Here is a 26,433-nt window from a genome sequence, read left to right on the forward strand (position 1 = left end):
TTATCTTTTTTTGACTTTCAAAATATAACTATTCTCGTGACGATAAAAATTAGTTTTCAAAATATTTTTTACATTAAAATTTTATATGTTGTAGTGTATATAACATACACTACAAGAATTTACACAATTGCCGACCACTTTTGCCGACCAAAAATCTTTTGGTCGCAAAAAAATGACATTTGGTGACTAAATATTAATTAGTCGCGAATGATCGTTATTTTTGGCGACCAAATATTATTGATCGCAGAAGGTTATATTTTGGCGACCAAAAAATGAGTTGGTCGCAGAAAGTGGTATACTTTTGCCGACCAACTACAAATTTGGTCGCGGAAGGTCATATATTTTTTGGCGACCAAAAATTTGGTCGCCAAAAACTTATTTCAGCAACCAAAAAAAATTAGTCGCCAAATTAGTACTTTTAGCGACTAATATTTTAGTCGCCGTTGATTGAAATTTGGCGACTAAAAAAGTTTGTCGGCGAAAGTACCTTTTCTGCGACTAATATGGTCTTTTGGTCGCCAAAAGTGTGAGGGGGTGGAATTTGAAACATGGAGGGGGGAAATGAATACCAATTCGTAAGAAATGAGATTATCCATTCCCGCCACTGCCATACGGGAATGGCTCTTTCGTTCCTCTCAGTCTCAGGTCGGCCATCGGCCTCTCTCATCAGTTGCCTCGCTGCCCCTCCAGCTCCGCCGCCACCAAACCCTAACCCAACCGCCTTACCCTCCTTAACCTGCACCCTCCAGTGCCCTCACTTCCAATCGTACGCACCACCACTGCAGTTTCGAAGCTCCATCGAAGCTCCAGATCAAACCGATTTCGAAGCTCCATCGAAGCTCCAGATCTGAACTCTGACCCCTCGATTACTCGCATTTCAAGTAATATGCACATTTCGACCCAATTCTTCCTTTCCCAAGCCGCTCGACTCGGTACACTTTCGGTGAGTCCTCTCTCTCTCTCTCTACTTAGATATGTCCATGTATCTGTATATGTATTTGTTGATTATGTTGATCTTTAGTCTTTACAGCTTACCATGTAGAATATGAGATGTTATTAAAGTAGAGTTCAATGGGTTACTGATGATTTCCACATCTGAATTTGTGTTCCTTGATTAAGTGTATATGTATATATGTGTTTATTTTATTTTTTTATTTTTTTTGTATAGACACAAATTGATGAATTTTGACAGTGTTTGTTCTTCAACTTGTAATTTAGTGATCATCTAATTCTTTATACCTTTCTTTGTGATTATTTGTTTTTCCTCACTGTCTCTTTCTTTCACACAAAGTGTTTGATAAAATGCCAAGGTGAAATTTATATAATTTGTTGGACTTGAAACTGATGCACACTGTGTATTATGTAACAATGAGAATTTGCTGAGAAATGAAGAAGAAATGGTTGAGTAGTGGAATGTGTATATATGAGCAGATCAAGTGAAGAAAAAGAAAGAAAACAGAGCTTCAAAGAAGAAGATGAGAAATAATTCTTATTTTCTACAGATTCAATACATCACAACTTCACATAATATATTTCTTGATTTTCTTATCTCTCTCACACCCCTTTTTATAGCAGATTTTGTCTCACATTACAATTCATAGCTAATTAACTGCCAGTTGGTTATACTTCTAGTAGGGTTTTTTCTTTTTCTTTTTTCGGTTGATAAATACCTCTAGTTTGTCTTCTCTCCATTTGCCATGTCATGTAACAACCCAACAACTAAGAATAGTTCTATCAATTTGCCATGTCATGAAACCATTCTATCAATTGAGTTAAGCCTAATACTAAAACCTGGAAGCAAAAAAAAAGTTTTGTTTGGCAAAGAGTTCTTTTTACTCCATTGTCACCAGGAGTGGGTTAACTAAGACCATTTTGAGCAGTTTATCTCCAGGGAAAGAATTCATCTGTAGACTGTAGCATATTTGAATTTTGTGACTGTGCCTAAAGTTTGACTCTTTTTGTGATTATATCATTGAAATTGACATACGCCTCCCATGAGGTCCTCTTACATATTGTGTTGAAGCTCAAAGAAAAGCACCTTATTTGGCTTCAATAAGCGATCCCTTGAGACTTTTAATGTGCTACTTCTTCATAATTATTTTCACAATTGGTTTTGGTTTGTGGTGGCTAAACATCTCTCCTATACCTCCTAATTTTTGTGGGAGTACACAATATTCTATTCACTAGAAATTTTTTTAGCCTTCGTTATCCTTCCCAAACAAAGGAAACTTCCTTGGCAACATCACGATTCTATGGGTGGGTGATGAGACCACCCCTTTGGAATCACAAGTCTGTTCATCATTGAATAATGAGTCTATTCATCATCATAAGGTATATTACATGATATTTTTTGTGTATCTATTGTTATAGGGCAACAAAAAATCTTTGCGTGTTAATGAGCCATAGTTTCAAAAGCATTGGAAGCTTTAACTTGTTTTGAAGAAATATAATTTTTAATATGATCATTGGGCATGGAATTAACTTACATATCATCTTCTTAAATGATACTTGGCAATATTATTAAGGTCGGACTCTTGGCCTCATGGTGACTTGGGCTTGTAAAGGTGTCCTACAATGTGTTTAAACACCATTGGATGCATTACCTATGTGCTCCTTTTTGTTTATTACGTCTTTTCTTTTCTGTCATTTATATGAATTGAATGTTGTTTGTAAGTTTGTAGTTTCTGCCTTGTAGGTTGAGCAGTTGCATAAAATTTTTAAGCTTTGTGGCTCACCCTCTGAGGAATACTGGAGAAAGTCAAAATTGCCTCATGCTACCATTTTCAAGCCCCAACAGCCTTATAGACGCTGTGTTGCAGATACATTTAAGGACTTCCCTGCACAAGCCTTAGAGCTTATGGAGACCCTACTTTCCATAGATCTTGCTGATCGTGGTTCTGCAGCTTCTGCTCTACATAGTGAGGTATGAACTATGAAGTTTCTTAAAAGTTGAATTTTCTGGAATGCTCTTGGTTCACTTGAAGATTTACCCTTTTCTATGGCTGACTTTGGGAGCACTAAGTTAAAATGATGTGAACAATAGGCATGTCACTTGCCTTCCTGTCAATTTGGATAGAAAATATAACATCTACAATTTAATCCAAGAGTATGAGGGTAACTTTATTTAAGAATCAGGAACATGAAGTGCTTAAAGGGCAAACCACAAGGGGTATGCTGAGAAAATTGAAGTCCACTTCAGCGTTTGTTAATCTAGTCGATTTGAAAAATAAAATACCAACATTTTGCAGCAAATCGCTCCCAATGTATTGATCTTCTTAAATTGACACATGCCATTTCTGCTACAGGTATACCTCAAGTGAGAACACTACTGGCTTCTGTCGTTCATCTCAGTTAAAATTTGCTGATTTCTCATTCAACTTCTTTGTTGGGAGCATTCCCAAGTGCTTAGATTACCTTCTAAGGTACTCTTTTGAAATACCTTCAATCTGGATTGTTTTTGTTTCCTAAACTTTTCATTACATAGTTTAATTCATGCAGGTCAAGCTTTCAAGGGAACTGCCTTCAAGACAAAGATCCCAAACAGCGCTCTACTGCACGATGTGGTATGTAGTATGTACAACATGATCATCCTTGGGGCTCTGTAATTGGTGAGCTTCCTAAGAGGATTCATAAACACCCATGAAAATTTTTAAAGATGTCAGTACGGGAGGGAGTAGAACCATTGATAAAGCCCTTTAAAAAGAGTTTTAACTCTTTTTTTAATTATTATTTTAAATGGCCAATTTGAGTTTCTTTGGGGACATTTAATCCTTGTTTTAGTTACAAGTATAATGATATTTAATCAAATCTCTTTTGTAACATCCACTCCACTAGAACATGATGTTGGTGCAAATTGTTGCAAATTAAGTGCAACTTTGTGGTTTGTAAATGACAAAATTCCTTGTATTACAGCCAAAGCTCCACCTGCTACAAGTCATTCAGGAGTCAACCAGAACCACTGGCATGGTCAAGATGGAATTATGAATGAGGAAGCTCCAAAACCTGCCTTAGCTTCAAAACCCGCCTGGCTTTTAGCTCTGGAAATAGTGATCGGGACCATGGTGGGTTCTCTTTTCATTGTTGGACTTCTCATTGCTCTCCAAAGATGCAAAAGCAAAACCTCCATCATCATCCCTTGGAAGAAATCCTCAAGTGACAAGGATCACATGACGATATACATAGGCAAGCTCTTTTATATCTTCCACATTGCATCTTAAGAAGCATGGATTCGGACATGTCAACATGAAAATCTTCACAAATGTTTCCCATGACATGACACATGGGAAACACACACAAAATATATTATTTGTATTATTATATATATTTATACATTTATTATATGTTATGAGCACCTCCATTGTAAGAGTAAAGCTTGTTATTTCTAATAATTGTAAGAGAGCAATGATGAATCTATTGCTTTTAGGATTTGCAATGATATACTTCTTTCTTTACAAACATATACTTTTAAGAAGAGGGATAAACATTTAATAATTAATTGCATTTGAAAGTGGAGTGAAAATTAGTCAAATAGATTTCTTTTCTTACTAGGATACTTGATAAAAGAATATTTAATTTAAGAATTGTAAAAGTAATGGAAGGAGAGTCTCGTTACACAACATAAGTTAATGGTATTAGATGTATGTATGTATGTATTAGGAGATGGAAGTGAAACTGTAACATAAGTAGTCACCTGTGAATTTGATCGTAGAATTTTAAAAGTAAAACTTTGGCTCTCTTTAGGAATAGAATGTTAAGTCAGGAAAATGGACTTCTACTCTATTATTGTCTTGGTCTTTAATCTGCCTCAAGTCAAGCACTGTAGCAGAACTGGAGGGTGAGCATGGCTGCCTTGTTGTTCTGTGAGCATGGTGGTTGATGCTGACATGGTCCCAGGTGTGTTCTGCTGGTATGTTTTTCTATTGGGTGTGGGTGTGCTCTACTGGTATTTTTTTTTTTTTTTTTTTTCTGCTGTGATTCTGCTCTAGGAATACCTTTGGGGGTGGGTGAGGGTAGCAATGTGGATCAAGTGACTGTGAATGCTACTGTGTTAAGGTGAGCTGGGGGTGGGCCGAGCCACTGCTGGTATGATCCTTGCTGTGTGTGGGTGGACTGGAGTCACAGGCTTATGCAGCTTGAGTTGGTTTTGGTTAAGGTTCTAGTATGTTAAGGAATTGATTAAACTCAGAGTGGCTTTGTGGATTAAAAACAACACTGCAGAGTATACTCAGTACAGGATGTTGTTTCCCATATCCAACAAATTAGAACCCCATCAAAGGTTATTTAATGGTGTATGCTATTGCTCTATGTTGCTGCTCTGAGGCTGCTATTTGGTCTGCTGATGTTCTGCTTTGATGTGGTATTAATTGTTAATTGTTAGTTATATTTATGTGGTATTAATTGGCTTGCATTACAGGATGTGGTATTAATTGTTAGTTATATTTATTTACTAATTTGGCTTGCATTATGCAGAAATCCAATATTTCTGGCTTGAAAGTGCTCTTATTATTTCTTAATAATTTGGCAGGTCCATGAGAAGGATGTAATTGGTATCACACATCACTCCCACAAAAACCTTGTCGCGACATATAGCGAAGACTGCACGATGAAATTGTGGAAGCTTCCTCAGTGGTTGGTGTTTCTGCTGTTAGTCTAAAATGCAATTTAGGTTGCTTTATTTATTTTCATTTTTCTTTTCTTTTTTTCTTTTAAAGGCTAGTTTCCTACTAGTTCTTTTGCCTTGAGAATTCCCACTTCTTTTTTTCTCTTGCTTTGTTTGTAATATTTTTAAATTGTTTTCCTTAGGTTGTGTTTGGTTGGTGAGGGAAGAGGATGATGGGTTTATTCATTTAGAAAATGGATAACCCATTTGGATTTGGTGGGTCCAAGGCAAAAGTAGTGCTCATTTTGCCCTTAATGTGCATGATACATTCCTTTTGGGGTCATCTTTTTACTAATTAACTTGGATGTAGGTCAACATTAAAACTGACTCAAAGTGGTGAGGTTTTTTTTTTTTGTGTGTTCAAATTGTAATTATTGGGACTAGAATAGAATCAGTGAAAAATATTTATAAATAAATAAACTATATGAATGTATTTATTTATGCCTCAGTATAAATTGGTGGCTTTTGCAACCTAACAATTAAATTGTTTGACAGCATCAGGACGGTCGCATTCCCTATGATTTGCGGTACTACATTTATATATATATATATATATTGAAGGGGAAATTACATGGCGTAAATAGTTATAAAAAAAGTAGTAATTTTTGTGGGGGTGTCAGTTTTGCTTTGTTTGACAACGTCAGCTTAACAATTTTTACTGTCTGGTATTTTTAATTAATTTTTTTTGTCAAATGCCTGAATATGTAGTTTTATTTGCACGCCGTTGTTCCTATCAATTAATACCATCTTCTTTTCTTTTCATTTTTAAATTATGATTGTTCTTCAAGTAAGTTTTCTTTTTGGACAAAATAATAAAATCTAATTTTTCATGATAACCCACAACACTATATATATATATGAGTAATGCAATTCATCACTGTCAGTAGGAGTAAATGCTGATAGTGTTTCACAATTGAAGAGTGCTGTATGGAAAGAACGGCTGGAAGGTTATTCTCTCTCCATGTCCAATGTTTATACTTAGTTTTTCTGATTTCTCTTGAACATGCACCATGAGTTTTGGTGATCATGAAGGGAAGAATGAAAGAGCGTCAAAGTTTATGACGTTGGGTTTACCACTGTATGGAACGTCACTTGTGCCATTCCTCGAATTTATGTGCTATGTTATTGCCTATTGGGAAATTGGAAAGTAAGAAAATATTTATTGTGCTGAAGGGCCCACTTCAGGTGAATTGCAAATTTTAGGTCATTTAAAGGGAATGGAGCTTTGATAGTTAACTATGCCCGAATAAGTTCATGTTAGGTCTTCAATAACTCATCATTTGTAAGATATGCTACCTAGAGAAGTAATTAGTGTCTGATAGAACTGCTCAACCTCCAATTAGCAATCATTGAATTTTATTTGTGTTGGAGTAGGATTTGACAATGACACAGGTATTTAACTTTTTTGCTTATCTTACTGGTAGGGTTGTTATGGCTGTTAGCTTATTAATCATCGTGTATTGAAATTTGCAGGTACAACAACAGGTACAGTTTTATTATGCCAGCTAGTTGTCTTAATACGATGTACATGTTTATAGGATTTAATTGATTTTTGCAAAGATACGGGTTTGCAATCCAATGTTGCTGCCACTATCATGCTTCTCTGATAAATTTTCCAATTATGTTTCTTTATTAGGTGCCTTACATCACTACTGCTTTGATGGATGCGAAGCTTGGCACGAAAGGGCGCAAGGATCTTTTTGATTGGCTATCAAGGCAACTTAGTGGATTAAAACTTAGAATATGAATTATGTATTGTGTTGAATAGTTAATGAATTAAAACTTAGTGGATCTTTTTGATTGGCTATCAAGGCAACTTAATGTATTGTGTTGAATATGAATTGAAAACTTAGAATAGTTGTATTGTGTCGAATGTTAATGAGTTATGTATTGTGTCGAATGTTAATAATTCAGTTAATTTGAATGATGCTTTAAAATTATAAGTTTATTATGGATTGATTGAATTATAACATCATTACAGGTGTATTGTTTTCCTGCTTTGACGACCAATTTATTAGTCGCGACATCCAAAATTATTTTTTTTCGCAAAAAATGACAATTGCCGATCAAGAGTTTTGGTCGCAAAAAATACATGTATTGCCGACCAAAACAGCTCTTGGTCGTGGAATCTCACTTTTGCCGACCAAAAGTTTTGGTCGCGAAAAGACACAAATGGCGACCAATTTTTTTGGTCGCGAAATGTAATAATTGGCGACCAAACTTTTTGGTCGCCAAATGTGACAATTGGCGACTAATAAATTTGGTCGGGAAAATATCACTTTTCGCGACCAAAGTGTTTTGGCGACAAAAAAAATTAGTCGCGGTAATTAAATATTTAGCGACTAAAAATTTAGTCGGCAAAATCCAACTTTTGCCGACCAACCATAATTTTGGTCGCGAATTACTTTTGCCGACCCTCAATTGGCGACCAAAGTAGCGACCAAAAAATTTGGTCGCGGATAACTTTTGCCGACCAAAAATAGACTTTTAGCGACCAATTTTTTTGTTGCCAAAAGTGTTAATTCTTGTAGTGATAATTATTTTTTGTTTTTTCAATTTTTGTCGAGATGCTTTAAAAGAAAGAAAAAGTTAACCCAATCCAAGTTTGAGGGTTTGGAATGTCAAATTTTCTACATCCACGGGACCACATTGATGGTTTTAGTTTTTGAAATTGTTACATGGAGAACTAGTGGTGTAGAAAAGTCTTAACCCTAACATCAATAGCGTTTATATATGGAACATGCTGATCATGAGAATATTTTGCCATTGTTTGGGAAGTGGGTTTGGGTGGATTTAGGATTAAAATAGTTACAAAAAATAAAATAGGCTTTTTAGCCTTAATAAGATAAAATATCACATCCAATCCATAATCATTACATTCTTTCTCTCATAAAAAGCCAAAAAAATCAAAAGTCTTTCCCAAACTAAATTTTTTAGGCACAGGCTAAAATAGCAAAAAAAAAATTAAAAACCCAAAAAGCCAACCCACTTTTCAAACCAAACCCATCGTTATACAAACAATGTTTTGCATAAAATATTTTTATAATAAAGCATTGATTTTTCAAAATGGACTTATTGAAAATATGTTTGTAATGTTTGTGTGAAATGATATTTGAAACAATTCGATTCGCATATCAATTTGTGAATCAACTTCGTAAGAAATATTTATTTGTATAATATTACTATTCAGTATAACTTTTACAATATTTTTTAGAAAAATGCTTTAGAGTTGGAATTTTTCGTGGCTTGAGTGGCCCGAATCCAAAACGACTGTCATTTTGGTTTGTTTTTTTCCCCTCTTTTATATCTGAAACTAAAACAAAAACAGAGAGAGGAAGGAAGAGAGGGAAAGAGAGAGAGAGAGAGAGAGAGAGAGAAAGAGAGAGAAAGAGAGAAGGAAAGAAGAAGAGTGAGGGGAGACCATTACCGGTGTCGCCATCACCGGTGCCCGCCATCTTCTGCGTGTATACATAGATCTGTGTATACACAGATCTGTATCTCTCTCTCTCTGTATCTATCTTTCTCTCTCTATGTCTGTCTGTCTTTCTCTTTCTCTCTCTCTCTCTCTCTCTCTCTCTCGTTCTCTGTATCTCACTCTCTCTCTGAAGTCTCTCGTTCTCTATATACACAAATAAGTCTTTGTGTTGGTTGTTGATGATGATAATGATGTGGTGTTGATAATGATGATGTGTTGATGATGATAATCTCCTCTTCTTTTTTCTTCCATTTTTTCCTTCTTCTTCTTTTGTGAGTCATGGAATGGGTGAAGAAAAGGAAGAAAAAAAGAAATCCCAAAATGAAGTCATTTTGGAAATTTGGGCCACTCGAGCCACGAAAAATTCAAGTTACTTAATGGGGTTGTATTTTTTATGTGATTTTTATGTTTCATGTATGACATGGTGTTTGATATTTGTTGTATAAAGACAGGCAAAACATAAAATACAATATTGTATTAAATTTATTGACAAACACCATCCTTTTAGAAAATGATTGGCAAACAAATTTGAATGCATAAATTTTTTTTTTCAAAAATAAATTGTAAACAATTTAGGAAATTATTCAAGTTTAACTTGAACATTTTACAAATTTCATAATATGTTAGAGTTTAACATGATTAGTTTTCGAACGTATCTTAAACCGATTTTAATTGAACCAATATCCAATAGGTTTTTAACAACGTATATAAGTTTATTGAATCAAGTTAAGCTCAATCTCAAAACACGAACAAGTTTCAAAATATATTTACGTTTGACTTACTTACACAACAACTAATCTAACAAAAAATAAATAAAGCTTGAATAATTTAATTTATTTTACAATTATCAAAATTATAAAAATATAATTATCACATTATTTTTAGAAAAATTATTAGTTACTCTCGGATCACGTGTTCATACTCTTTCAGCAATTATCATTCACTATGTCATCTCATATTCCTCAATCACCTAATACAAAATCATAATATTTCACTTTTTCTACCAATCATAATATCATGGAGCTGTGCTTCCAAAATACGCAATAATCACTCTCTCTTGTGTAATTTTTATATACAAATAAAATATATACCATGTAATGTTTACTATTGCGATTGACTTTTAACAGTAGAATCTCCTCCATGTTTCTTAAATCAACTTCATTTCTTTATATATAAACATAGGTCTTGCACCTTTTATGGGCACATCCCAAACAAAATATGAATTCTCTTCCACCATCATGCACCACCATTCCCACCCATTCTTCATGTGCATTTTTCAAAAACACATTCCAAGTTCCCACAATTGGAAAGAGCAAGCATTGCTTTAAAGTATCATGCAAGGCCATAGATGGTGATACAAATGAAAAAACCCCAAATCCAAATCCACCAAAGCTCGATAGAAGAAATATGCTTATTGGCTTAGGAGGCTACGGCGCCGCCACCCTCGCCGGAAACCCACCAGCCACCGCTTCTCCGATCTCCCCACCGGACGTAACCAAATGCGGCCCCGCCGAACTACCCTCCGGCGCAAAACCCACCAACTGTTGTCCCCCAAAATCGACAAAAATCATCGATTTCAAGCTTCCGCCGCCGCCAACCACCGTGAGAGTCCGACCCGCCGTCCATTTAGCCGATGACGAGTACATAGCCAAGTTCTCAAAAGCACTTGCTCTAATGAAAGCACTTCCCGAAGACGACCCTCGTAGCTTCACTCAACAAGCCAATGTTCACTGCGCTTATTGCGACGGAGCTTATCACCAAGTCGGCTTCCCAGACCTCGAGCTTCAAGTCCACAACTCATGGCTCTTCTTCCCCTATCATCGATACTACCTCTACTTCTTCGAAAAGATTTTGGGAAAACTAATCGGCGATCCCAGTTTCGCAATCCCTTTCTGGAATTGGGATTCCCCGATCGGAATGAGCATGCCGCCGATCTACGCCGATCCAAAATCGCCGATGTACGATCGGCTCCGCGACGCCAAGCACCAGCCGCCGATCACGATCGACCTCGACTACAATTTAACTGATTCGAAAAGCCCTTCTGAGAAGCTCATTTCGAACAATCTCACTATTATGTATAGACAAGTTGTTTCGAGTGGTAAGACTGCAAAGCTCTTTTTGGGAAGCGCTTATCGGGCTGGGGATGATCCCGACCCGGGAGCTGGGGCTTTGGAGAATATTCCCCACGGGCCAGTTCATATATGGTGCGGGGATCGGACCCAACCCAATATAGAGAATATGGGGAACTTGTATTCGTCGGGCCGGGACCCGATGTTTTTCGCCCATCATGGGAATGTGGATCGGATGTGGACCATCTGGAAGAGTTTGGGTAGGCGGGATTTTACCGACCCGGATTGGTTGGATTCCGGGTTCTTTTTTTATGATGAGAATGCTCAGCCTGTCAAAGTGAAGGTAGGTTGGAACTTTATTGCTTGTGGTTTATATTACTTAATAACATATATATTGTTAAGATTATTTCTAGTTAATTTTATTGGTCAAACGATAAAAATTTGATAGTAAGATTTAAAATTTTGAATTTAAATCACTCTAAAAATTGATTTGGCACGTTGAGAAAAAGTCAAAAAGTTATTTAAAAAGTAAAAAAGTTATTATTATTCACAAATTAAAAATATAAAAAAAATTAATTTTTACAATATTAGTACAATCCAAAAAGCTACACAGTGATGGTACTAAAGTGACGAGAAATTTACGAAGTGATGATACCGAAAAAAAATTAGATATATATTCATTAAGTTGGAAGGTACTGTTGGGCCCGTGAGAGCCCACTACGGATCCCGTTTCGATAATCCGAACCATTCAATGTGTAGAACTTATCGAGTATTATATGCCTGAAAAAAATCACATTGATCGGATATGGATAGCTATGTGATCAAATCAGATTTTTTCCAGCTGTTTATTTTTTACCATTCATTTTTCTCATACAAAACTATTTTGATCACATAGCTATCAATATCCGATCAAAGTGATTTTTTACAGACATATAGTACTCAATGAGTTCTACACATTGCACAATTTGAATTATTGAAACGAGACCCGTGGTGGGCCCCCACGAGTCCAACAGTACTCGTGAAGCCTTATGCTATATATGCGTATGGTTCAGATTCTTCTCACAATTTCAACCATTCCGTATGGTTCTTTTGCAGCACTGTCACTGATGAGTCTAGAATGTAGGGGTAAAAACATAATTTTGTTATTTTAAACAATATTTTAATACATATTTTTTTAAGAAGACAAAAAGTTATCCCAAACAATCATATTTTTTTCCTCTACTTTTTAGTCTAAAAAATCAAAAAGTGTACTCATTTAAGACATTCCAAACAACTCCTTAAGTGGTCTTTGGAGGTTTGCTCAATCTTTATGTAAGCTAGTTCGGATATCCAATAACATATATATATATATATATATATATTTCTAGTTGACAATGTTAATTGGGTTAGATTATACTGTTGGGGCCCAACAACTTGATAATTGAAAGTGTTTATTTTGTAATTTTTTTTTGAAATAATTATTTATTGAAAATAATTAAATTAATTAAATAATTATAAACACATCATTTATTTTTGAAATAATATTGGTAAAATTTTAGTTAGGTATGCAATCTAGATTGGAGTTGGTGTTGGGTCACGTAAGTGGGTCTCACTTCAATCGTCTACACTATCATTCTGTTTAACTGAAGGTGCAAATCATTTATGAAAAAATCTAGATTAATTGGGTAATTTTAATTTATAATTTTATTACATTTATTTGTAATTAAAATAAATAATTTATTTTTAAAATTATTTTTGTCATTCAATTTTTTACACAAATATCATTAAAACAATAATTATAATTATAAAATTAATTTAATTTTTTAAAATAATTTATCTGTATAATTAAATAAATAAATAATTTAAATGTGGGACCTACTATGCCTCCACAAACCACAACACCAGGGTGAGATTTGTCATGTATGTGGCCAATATAGGTAGGTGGAGTTTTAGTTTGACATTTGTGGCAGTGGTTGTCAATTTGCTGCTTAAAATATTAGTTGTATAGTTGTGAAAATTCTAGTGACCACAAGAAGATGAGGCATGGTATATATTTGTGAAAATTGTTGCGGCATTTTGAATCTTGTAAACATAATTATTTAAAAATTATTATCTTACAATTAAAATTTATTCTACATATAAATTTTACGCTATATAAATTTAATCTCTATCACATAACTACACACTTAGAAAAATCTGCATAAATAAGTCTGGATTTCAAACGTATTGAATTTTAATTAATTTGGTTTTGATTATAAATTTTTAATTTTTTTCTCAAATTGATCCAATTGATTTCAATTATTAGTATTTTTTAATAAAAAAATATATGTATATAATTAACATATGTCATATTTTTAAGATCAAAATTGTAAATTTGATCAATTCAATAATTTAATGTGAACCAACTCAATAATCAACTGTTAAATGATATACAAAGAGGACAATCAGTTTTGGGTCAAAAACCTTACCAGCATAATCAATAAGATTAAACTGATATAAAATTTAAAGTTAAGAGTTAAAATTAAATTAATTAAAAATATATAGACTAAGCTAAATTAATTAAAAATCAGTTTTGCCCTATGTTGATATAAATTTCTTACAGGTCAAGGATTGTTTGGACATGACAAAGCTAGGGTATGTATACCAAGACGTGGACATCCCATGGCTGAAAAGTCGGCCAACCCCTCGCGTCTCAAAACTTTCCCGGAAAACAAACAAGGCCGGCGTAGCCAAGGCGGCCGAGACACAACCAACCTTCCCAACAAAACTCGACAAGGTGGTGCGAGCGACGGTTCAGAGACCGAAGAAATCAAGAAGCAAGAAAGAGAAAGAAGAAGAAGAAGAAATACTAGTGATCGATGGGATCGAGGTCGAAAGAGATCAATTTGTGAAGTTCGATGTGTTCATTAATGACGGAGATGAGCCAGTGATCGGACCGGAGAACTCGGAGTTCGCCGGAAGCTTTGTGAATGTGCCACATAGGCATAAGCATGGGAAGAAGATGAAGACTTGCTTGAGGTTAGGGATAAGTGAGTTGTTGGAGGACTTAGAAGCTGAAGATGATGAGAGTGTTTTGGTTACTTTGGTCCCAAGAAAGGGTTCTGATGCTTTGATCATAGGTGGTATCAAGATTGAGTTTGATTCCTAATTCTCTGTTTAAATGCTAGGGTGAGAAAAGAAAAGAAAAGAAAATAGGGGGATTTGGTCATAGCTCCCTCACTATCTAATTTCTCTTTCAAAATGATAAGAATTATATAAGTACTTTCAAAACTCCCTGATATTTTAAAACTTGTTTCTTTTACTATATTACCCTCATATCTATCAGCTCTCCTATTAAGACATTTTCACTATGTATTTCAGAGTAAAATTTTACTCTGTATAAAAGTAAGATTTTACTATGAATGAGAGTAAAATTTTACACTCTGAAACTAAAAGTAAAATTTTACTCTATATAAAAGTAAAATTTTACTCTGAAAAATAAGTAAACTGTAAGACTCTGAAACTAAAAGTAAAATTTTACTCTGTACAAAAGTAAAATTTTACTCTGGTTCTGTCAAATGAAAAAAACAGAGCAATAGAATCAGAGTAAAATTTTACTCTGGTTCTATCAAATGAAATTTGATATTTACTCTGAAAAATCAATGGAACTTTGAGTTTTGAGTTTTGAATCAGGCCTATAATCCTTGAATCAATCGATGTTTACTTTGAAAAACATTGAATCATGCCTATAATCCTTGAATCAGGCTTATAATCTGAAAATTTAAGAGAAATCTCAATTTTTCATACTCCGGTTCTTCAGATTTTACAGATTTTTTAGATTTTTAAAACTTTGAGCTTTCAAAAATCTATATATTCAAATTCAAATCTCAAAACACACAAACACACACATATATATAGATATATATAGATATATATAAATGTATCAGCGCGATTTGCAAGTTCTCCACAGCTCCGGCCATGGAGGAAGCTAGGATTAGAAGAAAGAGACAAGATAGAAGATGAACAGTTGAAGGAGAGTTGAATGAGGAGAGTTGAGAAGATGCAGAGAGAGATCGTCGGAGCTTAGGAATGACACAGCTCCGACTATGGAGGAAGCTAGGGTTAGAAGTGAAAGACGAGAGAGAAGATAAATTTTGTATCTGGATTGTGTATATGTGAAGGTATAATAGTCTGATAAAATATTTAAATAATAAATTTTGTCCTTTATGCAAGATTTTATAATTATGAGGGAGTTTAAAAAGTATAATTTTTTTCTGAGTCTTTTTAACAATAAAAGGAAGATAAAGGGGGTTTATAGCTAAATTTCCCTTTTTTCTTTTGTACTTAACCTCGAGATCCATTTCTAGGTCTGTTGGACCGTTAGGCCCAAGGTTAAATCTCTTGGAACCACAAAATGAAAAGAAAAATTCTTTTATTTGTGAAATTGGGTTTTCTGTTTTTCGTATGTTTGGTTTTAATTTTTTAAATTTAGTTTTTTAAAAATTGTGTTTTTTTTTTTGTTTTTAGTGAATATTTTTAAAATTTCAAGCAATTTCTTTATTTTTTTAAATTTTTTTAGATGCATCTTACTTAGATGTATCTAAATAGTAAAATATTTGTAAAAAATATTTTAAAAAATTAATAAATACACAAAAATATAAAAAAAATATACTGAATTTTTGTATTTTTGTTATTTTATATTTTTTGGTATTCAGTGAATTTTTTTTTTAAAAAAAATTCACAAATATTATACTTTGTAAGTGTATTTATATTAGGCATATCTAAAAATTTTTTAAAAATTCAATGAAAACAAAAAAAAATACGAAATACAAAAAAAATAGAATTTTTGTAAAAGGTAAATTTTGAAAACTGAAACCAAAATTTTCGTTTTTATCAGAATTTTTTTATTATTATATACTCACCAACAAAACAAATCAATCCTTAAAAGAGAAAATTTTAAATAACTTAATGTGCATTATTATTTTTCTTTTCTCGGTAACACTATGTAAACAAATCTCCAATTATATTCCTTTGTATCATAGGCAAGATAAGGACATTTTTTTACAACATTTTAGACTGTCCACTAATGCTTGGGACTTCACTAGGGAGACTCCCTCAGTGAGCGATCATTAGCTAAATTATTATTTTATTTTATTTTTTTTTAATCACTAACCCTACGTATGTATGGAGGTAGCGGGGTGGAGATAGTAAAGGCCTGTATCATGGTTGTTATACTGTCTACTTATAATGAGATTAGGCACACCATGGTGGCGGGCCCACTCCTGACTGACGTAAAATGTTGTAAAAAAATACGTGTGGTTTTATGTGACAACTTACATTTTGTGTATTTTATGTTTGGTCCTTAAATTTTTTTTCCTCCTTCACTTTAGTTATTCATATTTCGAGTTTTTTTTTTTTTTTTTTTTTTTAATTTGTTCTTAAAGCTATCTTCTATTTAAAATTAGACAAAAAATTTGACGTTAGCTGTCACATGAAATAAAAAATATATTATTATATTAAGATTTGTGTTTGTGTCAGAAGTGTGACTTATATATAATAAAATATTTTTATACAATGTGATTGTCAATGTGTCTTGTCTAATTTTGGACATAAGTTAATTTTTAGAGTAAATTCAGAAAAACTTAAACATGAAGGGTCAAAATAAAAAAAAAAAATCAAGAGCCAAAGTGTAAAAATGTCAAAACATAAAGGGGTAAGGTATAATTTACTCAAAATTGTGTATGTGGCATGACTCATGTATATATTTTTTGGGGTAATTACAAAAAATAAATAAATAAATAAATAAAACTCAGAGTATGGCCTTTGTAATAAAATAAATTCTGAGTTTTTTATTTTAATAATTTAAATCCTAATCTTTTGATTTATTTTTAACGTAAACTATTTGTCTATTTTTATTATGTAAAATTGATTAAAAATAATGGTGTTTTAATTATTTATTTATTTATTTATTATTATTATTATTAGATAGGGTGTTTTAGTTATTAAATTCAATAAAAACAATTATACTTTAGATATTTTATATCAAAAATGTTTGAGACCCCTTTCTTCCCACCCCTTTGACCCCTTTTCTTTTTGATTAGTTACTTTTTTTTTTTTTTTTCTTTCTTTCTTTCTCCTCTAATCACCACCCGCCACGGAGAGTGGTGGGATAGTAATTGAAGGAAGTTTCTATCGATGCTCATTTTATATACACTTAAATTTAGCATGACTCCTGTGATAAAGGATATCCGACCAAATTAGGCCAAATACTAATCCCCTATCCGGTCCTGTCAAAGTAATCCACGCGTATTGCATGACTCATATATATGAGACCTACGAGACCTTAACAGCAACATTCTGAGGTTTCAAAGAATTGGACCTTTAAAAAATTGGGGGTATAATGCAAGGGCCATATATTAGCTTGGTTGAGCCAGTCTTACTGGTTTATATAGGATTATTCTACAAATCATTCAACATTATAATCAGTTGGGTTTTGAAAATTGAATCAGTTGCATTCAGGATCCAAGGCCAAAACTGTTGGAGGGACTCAAAAATCAGAACTGGACTTCTACCACTGTGAGTAATTGAAAAAGCACACCAACTGTTTGATTTTTTGTCTCTGTGACAAATGCTTCATGTTTCTGGTAAGTTGTTTCTACTTTCTATTTCTTGCAAATTTGCATTCAGTTTAAGTAGGTAATCTTCACAAGATTTTAGGTTAGTTAACTGAATGACAATGACAAATATTAATGAGGGTGCATTACACTAACGGTCCAGTAGTTTGGGATTTGTTACTTGTATCACTTCTGTCCCTGATTTTTCAATTGTGATATATTTGATCTTGTATTTTTATTCTCATTTTAAATAAGGACAATTGAAAATACCGTTTCATTTGCAAACGGAAAATGCTCTATTTTAAGGCAAAATCGTCAATTTGATAAAATATAAACTACTTTGACAAAAATAAATATCAAAAAATTATTTTTGAATTTTTAAAAATTATTCTTACCCACCAAAGATAAAATTATATAAAAATGATAAATATTTTATATTTTTATGTTTTACCAAATTAACTTTTAGTATTTGTTTGGCTAATAGTCATGTAATGGATGGGCTACTTTTGTTATTGTTTTTGGATGGTTATCATGTAATAGATAGTTGTTTTTGTTGTTAACAGATATTTTTGGATGGTTATCTATGAAGCACCGACACGTCCCTAGGCCTCACGTACGAGTGTCGGACACATGTCGGACACGGACACGCGTCGGACACGCCGTAGACACGTGTCCGACACTCTCTCTAACGTATTCCCTTTTTTTTTTTGAAATTTTCTAGTTGGACACGCCATGGACACGCCGGGACACTCTCCAGACACGCGTGAGTGGATCGAAGAAGCCCTAACTGTTGCAGAGGAGACAGAGGAAGAGAGAAGGAGATCGATGGAGACAAAGAAAGAGAGACACCCTAACTGTTGCAGAGGAGACAGAGAAAGAGATCGAAGGAGACAGAGAGAGAGAGAAAGAGATCGAGGGAGGAGATGAGACAGAGAAAGAGAGAAAGAGATTGAGGGAGAAAGAAGCCTAACCTGTCAATCGAAGAAGCTGAGGTGATATTCTCCTTCTTCTTCTCTTCGTCTTCCTCCCTTTCGTCTCTGTTTTTCTTCTCCTCCCTTTCGTCTCTGCTTTTCTGACTCTCTTTCTCGCTCTCGTCTTTGCTGATCCCTCTCTCTCTATCCTTTTTTTTTTTTTTTTTTCTATTTTCTCTTCCCTCTTATTACCATGTCTGTCTCTCCCCCTTTATTCTTTTTATTCTTTTTCTCTTTTTTATGTCTTTCTTTTGTAAATAAATACAAATAATATATTTATTTTTTAATTTTACATATAATAAATAAAATAAATAAATAAAATTAGTATATATTTTTTAATTTTACATATAATATATAAAAAATATATATATATTAAACGTGTCCCTAGCGTGTCGTGTCCCCTATTTTTTAAAAATTTGCGTTTTTGCATGTCCGTATCGTGTCCGTATCGTGTTGCGTGTCCGTGTCCGTGCTACATAGATGGTTATCAAGTAGTAGATAGTTATTAGATTTTTAATACGTAATCGATATGTTTAATATATGAAATGTTTTTAATTTTGAATTTTTTTGATTTAATGAATTGATTTAATAATGACATCTAAATTGTCACCATGTTTGACTTTTGAAAAAATAGAAACTAATTTAACAAAAATAAATATAAAAATTATTTCTACCCTTCCAAAGATAAAATTATATAAAAATGATGCGTTTTTAATTTTTTTCACCAATTTAATTTTTAGTTTCATATTTTTTTTTTTATTTTTTTTTTTTGAAAATGAATTCTGAAAACCAAACCAAATAAAAATTTATAACCAAGAAAGTGCCAGGATTATTCATAAAAATAAAATAAAATAAAAAAAGATCATTACATTTCAAACAATATACGAGTTAACCAACACAAAATAAGTTGTATAATAACTTTGCTCTTAAAGTGGATCATTTGCAAAGGAAACATCTTTAATTGTCCTTGTTTAGAAATATTCAAAATTTAAAATTAAATGTATCAAAATTGAAAAGTTGGGACCAAAGTGATACAAGCCCTAACTACATAGATTGTTAGTATAATTCGCCCTATTAATAACGGAGATGTTATGCAAAAAATTGAATGATTGCAATAAATCAAATCATAGCACACAAGATATAAGTGGTTTTGGCAACGTGCCGACCTCCACGGAGGGAGGAGATCAAACCCAATATGTACAAAAAGGATTACAGGGCTCTGAACCTCTCAACTCAACCACTCTACAATGTCACACTTTCACACTGAAACCTTAACAGACTTGGCTCTCTGTCTTCATGAAAGGTCCTTTATACTAATTTGAGTGTACAATAAAAATGCAAAGGCTATATTGGCTTCACGGTTGACTTCTTGTCTCTATAAGATATGCATATAGTTCTGTAAGTTGTTTCTACTTCTCTGCCATTGAGTTGCTCTTATTGCTTACAAGAATCCATGTCCTTTGCATGCTAATACTTGCATAATTGCACCCAATTTTAGTAAGTAATCTTCCCTAGATTTTGATGCTAGTAACTAGGTGATAATGCCAAATACTGAGAACAACGGTGTTATGCAGAAATCAAATTGTACCAACCACAAAATATTATGAAAAACAAATCAAATACATAGAATACAATATACAGGTGGTTCAACAATGCGCCTACATTCACAGAGGAAAGGTGATCAAATCCAATATGCGTGAACTCAACCACTCTACAATGATGTCATACTCTCACACTGAAACCTTAATGGCCGTTGGCTCTCCACTTCCGCAAAAGACCCCTTACGCTGTGTTTGGTTGGAGGATTTAGAGAGGGATTTGGAAAAGGAAAGAGAAAAGGTGTGTAAAATTAGGTGAAATGTGGGTATATTTTATTCACATTTCACCTATCTTTTCCATTTTCCTTTCCAAATCACTCCTCAAATCCCCCAACCAAACACAGCATTAAGGTAACTCTTTGAGTACCATAAAAATGCAAGACACTCGCAACAAAGGCGATGTTTATAACTAGGCATGTGTGATAACATTGTATAAAAGAGAGAAAGGGGAATATAAAATCAAACAAAGTAAAATGATCAAATAATATTTTCAGTCCTGAGAAAAGACAATATGCAGAGACTACAAAACCAATCACTTGGATATAAACATAGAGCATTTGTGGAGTAGCGGAGCTAGAGTTTAGCTTGATCTTCTCCATAGTCTTAGCAATGTTGTTTTTGTAGCATATTATGTCCTAATATATTAAATTGACCAACTCAGAAGAAGCATCTCCAGGGCACTTGGCTAGATATGCTTGCTTCAATGTGATCGCAAGCCTCAAAATTCGCAATAATATTGAGATCATCTTATACTAGTATCACATATTCAACTGTTCTATTTTTCTTTTTGTTACATTTATTTGCCCAAAATATTTATATTAGTAGATTACTACAACAAGAGTCATTCTCTATTTCTTGAGCCAGTTCTCTTGTCAACTTGTCAGCACGATCATCGTGTCCACCGGCAAATGTATAAACACGGAATGCAAATTGGAAAGCCCTCCAAAGCATTTTAGTAGATCCCTTCATTTCTCTGTCGGTTTTAGATCGACTTTGTTCGTTTTCATCTACCTTTGCTCCTCTGTTCTCCTGAGTCAAAAAGCAAATAATTTCCATTGTACCGGTTAGCTACTTGACCAAGAAAGTAAGGAGTTCATCAATTCAAACATCTATTTGAGCACTTTGCTTTGAATTAAACTACCTTAAGTGCTAACTCCATGCAGTTTGAGGAAACATCCACCATCAATTCTTTGATCCTTACTAGGATACTGAAATCAAAATTTATCTTGTAATTTCGGAACTTCTTGGCTTCATCATCTTTAGTTCGTTCTAATGTGTCGATTTCTCCTTTGATCTATACGTAATTGCTTTTTGTCAGTGAGGAAAATGTGGATACTATTAGGAATTTGGTTAGCATAACAGTGACGTATATGGTCCTTCAGGATCCACAGGTTTACCTTATTGAAGTAACTCTCAGACTTGTCAAGGAATTGACTTAGAGGGGCATCAATCTTCCAGTTCTGCAGAGTATTGGCTATTATATCTAACTTAGAGTAGAGTGCACCTGCCATCCTCAATGCCTCCAACTTCTTTTCAGGGAAACTTTCAAACCTTGCTAGCACCTGCACATTGAAGAATTGTATGTCATGACATGATCACAAAGTTAAAAAAGAAGAAGAAGAAGAAGAAGAAGAAAGGAAACGAAAAATACCTGGGATTCATCAGTTAGTTTCTCTAGATGGTGCTCCACGTATTTGTGGAACTTGAGGAGCTCAACCATGTCTCTTGTTTGGAAAGCGCTAATGGTCACTTTCAACTCCATGATTGTTTTTGCATGCTTTTTAACATCCTCTTCAATTTGTTGGAAGTATGCTGATCTGAAGAACAATTAGGAATATGAAAACCTGAAATACGTGTACTTGTAAACTTTTCTTTTTCGGAAAAAGTAGTTTATTTGGTTAGAGGTTTTGTATAAGGAATATGTACCTCCTTGTCATCTCTGCTAGTGCATCGGCCATTCCTTGTTTTCCACCAGTTGTGGTCCCAATTTTACCTTTTTTCCCCTGTGATGATTTACTATCTAGATTAGATCCTTCAACCTTCACCTTTAGATGTCGATATAGAGTACCCATCTGGGATGATCTCTTCAATTTAGTTGTTGCTTTTTTGGGACGTAGGGATCTTGAGCCACCAAAAGTAGGAGGTGGTGGGGGAGGAGCTCCCTTTCCCAGTGCCATGGGTGGTGGTGGTGGTGATAGAACTGATTGTTTTGATGACATTCCAGGTGGAGGTGGCACTGGTGTTTCTCTGTTGCTTTCCATCATAGGTGGTGGCAGCGGTGGTGGTGGCATTGCTGAGTGTCTTGATGTCATGAATGGTGGCGGTGGAGGAGGTGGTGATGGCATTGCTGATTGCATTGCTTGTGGTACATTTGGTGCCAGTTTGGTTGGTGATGGTGGTAGGGGTGGCTGTGGAGGCAGAGTCAGGGGTGATAACATGGGTGGTTCCGGTGGTGGTGGAGGAGGAGGAGGAGAAGGTGGTGATGCCACTATGTTTTGTGACATGGGTGGGGGTGGCGGTGGTGGTGGCGGTGGTGGTGGCAGTGTTGATTCTTCTGCCATTGGGGACATGGGTGTTGATGGTGGTGGCGGAGGCAGAACATGTACCTCTGCCTCTACCTCTGCCTCTACCATTGGCGACGTGGGCGTTGACGGTGGTGGTGGGGGTAACACCCCAGCTTCTGCTACATTCGGTCGAAACTTGAGTGAACGAGGACTTGGTCCTAGTGAAATATTTGGGTTGCCAATCCAATTTCTCCCTTTATCACTAGTTATCTTTTCCAGATTAATCATTAGAATTTTTTGTATATCCTCCTTTATTTTGCAATCTTCAGTATCCTCAAGTTCAATGCCACTTGTTTCTGTAATTTCACAGTCATTATTTACTTCCTTCTCCTGCTTTTGTTCCCCAACTGTTGTATTCCTATGACCCGAGGCTGCCATGTAATGGAACATGTGGAATGAAAGGCGCTTAAAATCAATGGGGTTCAACTTCTCAACTGCTTGAACTCTAAGAGGTAAGAGAAGAGGTGAACAATAAGGAGCCTCGGAACGAGTTGTCATCACTGGGAGGACTGAAGTTGGAGTAGCCGGAGAACCAAATGGAGATTTGTTCTCGGAGTAGGAGGACTCTGACAAAGACCTCCCAAATGAACCAGTTTTGGGACTGTTAACTTTCACTGGTTCATCTTCATCCATCAAATCAAACAACCTTTCTCTTGCTAATTTAATCATGTCATGGAGCATTGCCAATGCTATTTCAATTTACAAAAAAGAAATAAAAATAAAAAAAATCTTGTCAACTCCTATCAATAAAACAGTATCTTAAATAAGAAGAGTTACCAGCCACATTTTGGAGAAAAAACCTGACATATATACCATGTTGTTCCAACTTGTTGGAAGTCATTTTATCATATGCCACGGTTTTGGATTTCTCCACCCACTCATCTTTACTCATCCACATATCTCCGATAGATTTCAAAGCTTGGCAAAGCGAGGCCAGTGCCTATTTGAAATGTCACGTTGATTAACATACATATTAAGACATTGTAAAAGTGCACACATTAACAATTTTAAGCATTATTTTTCTTCCTTAAAATTGGATAACCTGATTTATAGGTGTTCCTTCGATTTCTGACATCGAATTTTTGGGTACAATATTAGGGTACAACACGTGCAGATCCTTCACTGTCGTTATCACCAGCTGCAAGAAAGCAAAAAGGTTAATGGGCAGAACAAGTACAGGGAAAATTACGGCTAGTCATCGATTATTATGAGTTTCTAAGGAGAGAATGGGAGAGAGAAAAACATTGAAGAGTACGTACCTCATTTGCAGAAGCAGAGCCGACACATGGAGGTAGGTCAATTAAGTCCCTAAAAGTAAGAATCTTTTTCCTAAGCTGTTCCATTTTAAGGAATACACTGGTCGCACTGTTGGAATTGTGCACTTTAGAGCCTTTGAATAACTTGAGATTCCTCAATATATTTGACCTCTTGGTTGTCGCCACTGGCGACTCCTTTCCCTGTCGATATTGTTAGCTAATAGTTATACTTGGTAGCCATTTGATCTCGAGTTTAAGAATTTACATAACCTAAACTTTCTCTTCTGATTTTTCTATTTTACCAGAATTTTGTCATGTACTTTTGTTTAATGATCAAATATTGAATCATGAAGCCAATTTTTTGAGTTGAAGATCATAGTTCATTTATTTATTTTGGATTGATAATCATTTTCGCCAAATATATGTATCAACTGAGGATATATAGATTACGTGGATTGTTAATTTTCTGCAAATGAGATTATACATAACAAGGATTTTCTTGTGGACTAGGTTATTTTGATTGCAATATGCTATTATTTGAGGTCTTATATCTCTTGATATGTACTAAAAGCAATAGATCATTAGAAAGAAATTAGTTTCATCCAAATATTTAAGAAAAGACAAGCTAAAGTTTGTCACGAAACACATAAAGAAGAACTTTCAGGCTTCTCAAAACTAAAGCAGCACTAGCATAGAAACATGACACAATATGGACAGGCCAACATGACAATTTTGAATGCTAAAAGGATTGCTTATTGATTTAAGGAAAAAGGGCAATCAAGAAAAACTTTAAACATGGTATTGAAAATACCCAAGCAAAGGCAAGCTGAAGTTTGTCAAAAACATATAAAGAACTTTCAAGCTGTTCGGAATTAAGAAGCACGAATACAGATACATTAGACGATACATAAACACCAACATGACATGATAATTTTGAATGCAACACATGAACCAATAGGATAAAGAACATAAGCCATCTTAATCTTCACAAAAAACGGGTTGCTCATTCCAAAAAAAAAAAAAAGGCAATCAAGAAAAACTTTAAACATTGTATTGAAAGTATTCAAGCAAAGGCAAGCTAAAGTTTGTGAAAAACATGAAAAGAACTTTCATGCTATTCAAAACTAAGAAGCATGAATACATGACGCAATATAGACACGCCAACACAACAATTTTGAATGCAACAGATGAAATATTAGGATAAAGAACATGAAGTGGCCTTAATCTCCACAAAATAAGGCTTGTTTATTCATACATGAAAACATGGGCAATCAGGAAAAAAACTTCAAACATGGCATCGAAAATATTCAAGCAAAGCAAGCTAACGTTTGTCAAAAACACAAAAAGAACTTTCTGGCTGTTTGAAACAGATACTTGATACGATACAAACATGCACAATTTTGAATGCAACAGATGAAACAAGAAGTGAAATTGCCTTAATCTTCACAAAAAAAATGGTTGCCTATTTAAAAAAGTGAAAAGGGCAATCAAGAAAAACATTAAACATGGTATCAATGATGGAAACGTACCTCAAATCCATGTGACTTTTTACGAAACAGCAACGGTGCACAGCTATTCATGGCTAATCACTGGGAAAAAAACCTTATTTGGTTTTCAACAAAAAGAGGAAGATAAGACTGGTAATTTTTTGTTAAACAATTCACCATTCCAAGTCAACTTCCTTAGGTTAAACCTAAGGCCTGCAGGGTTAGAAATTGTGAGCCTAATAAAAAATAAACGACAACTAATATTCTGTACATGAATATTCAAAGTTCAAGATCAAATTTTGAATTAAAAAAAAAAACACATGAAAACGTGTGACGCAAATGTCTGGATTTCGATTCCTCTCCCTTGTAACTTGTTCTCTTCTTTGAAGAGAGGGAGAGAGTCAAATTACATGCAAAAATGTTGGTTTTGTATTATTATTTTTTCTTTTTTTTCTTTTTTTTACAAACATAGGCGCGCAAACACGGATAATGATAGGTTTGTCATTGTTAATTTTTGGCATGTTGTCAATTAATGGGTATTTAGGGTGGGTTTATAATGGCTAATAACTAATCCATTTCCTGGAATGAAGGAGTATTGTTAATTTGAGAAATTTGCCAACTCAGGTACATGACAGCACTTGAGTGGTCTTAAGATGACATTTTTTTTTTTTTTTTGGTGCTTTTGTTGTGTACTAGTAGTTGACCTGATGCACATAAGTAAAAAAAATTAAGTAATATATTTTATAAATTTTATTTAAATTATTTATATATCTCTGTATACAT

General features: G+C 34.2%; 2 protein-coding genes, 1 long non-coding RNA gene and 1 other non-coding gene across 4 annotated transcripts; 3 read left to right on the forward strand and 1 right to left on the reverse strand.

Annotated features, from left to right (window-relative positions):
- Positions 1 to 3,166: 3,166 nt before the first annotated feature.
- On the forward strand, positions 3,167 to 4,186 carry LOC145798820 (uncharacterized). The gene is made up of 3 exons (XR_014340513.1): positions 3,167 to 3,422; positions 3,499 to 3,563; positions 3,913 to 4,186. It is a non-coding gene; the product is annotated as an uncharacterized LOC145798820 (long non-coding RNA).
- Positions 4,187 to 5,522: 1,336 nt separating this feature from the next.
- LOC114323536 (uncharacterized) lies at positions 5,523 to 7,596 on the forward strand. The gene is made up of 3 exons (XR_014340514.1): positions 5,523 to 5,628; positions 7,084 to 7,144; positions 7,296 to 7,596. It is a non-coding gene; the product is annotated as an uncharacterized LOC114323536 (transcript).
- A 2,523-nt stretch (positions 7,597 to 10,119) lies between these two features.
- On the forward strand, positions 10,120 to 14,374 carry LOC114323507 (polyphenol oxidase, chloroplastic). Its single transcript, XM_028271122.2, has 2 exons — positions 10,120 to 11,546; positions 13,785 to 14,374. Exons 1-2 carry the CDS (start codon positions 10,353 to 10,355, stop codon positions 14,328 to 14,330), a joined length of 1,740 nt encoding a protein of 579 aa, XP_028126923.2. The 5' UTR covers positions 10,120 to 10,352; the 3' UTR covers positions 14,331 to 14,374.
- Positions 14,375 to 21,142: 6,768 nt separating this feature from the next.
- LOC114323489 (uncharacterized) lies at positions 21,143 to 25,825 on the reverse strand. The gene is made up of 9 exons (XM_082889486.1): positions 25,693 to 25,825; positions 24,167 to 24,364; positions 23,950 to 24,045; positions 23,646 to 23,847; positions 22,270 to 23,608; positions 21,995 to 22,160; positions 21,741 to 21,905; positions 21,485 to 21,637; positions 21,143 to 21,372 (listed from the first exon to the last, which is right to left on the reverse strand). Exons 1-9 carry the CDS (start codon positions 25,741 to 25,743, stop codon positions 21,157 to 21,159), a joined length of 2,586 nt encoding a protein of 861 aa, XP_082745612.1. The 5' UTR covers positions 25,744 to 25,825; the 3' UTR covers positions 21,143 to 21,156.
- Between the last annotated feature and the right edge of the window lie 608 nt (positions 25,826 to 26,433).

Source organism: Camellia sinensis, chromosome 9 (genome assembly GCF_055761805.1).
Source record: "Camellia sinensis isolate YWXY chromosome 9, ASM5576180v1, whole genome shotgun sequence".
In the NCBI taxonomy this organism is placed as follows: Eukaryota; Viridiplantae; Streptophyta; class Magnoliopsida; order Ericales; family Theaceae; genus Camellia; species Camellia sinensis.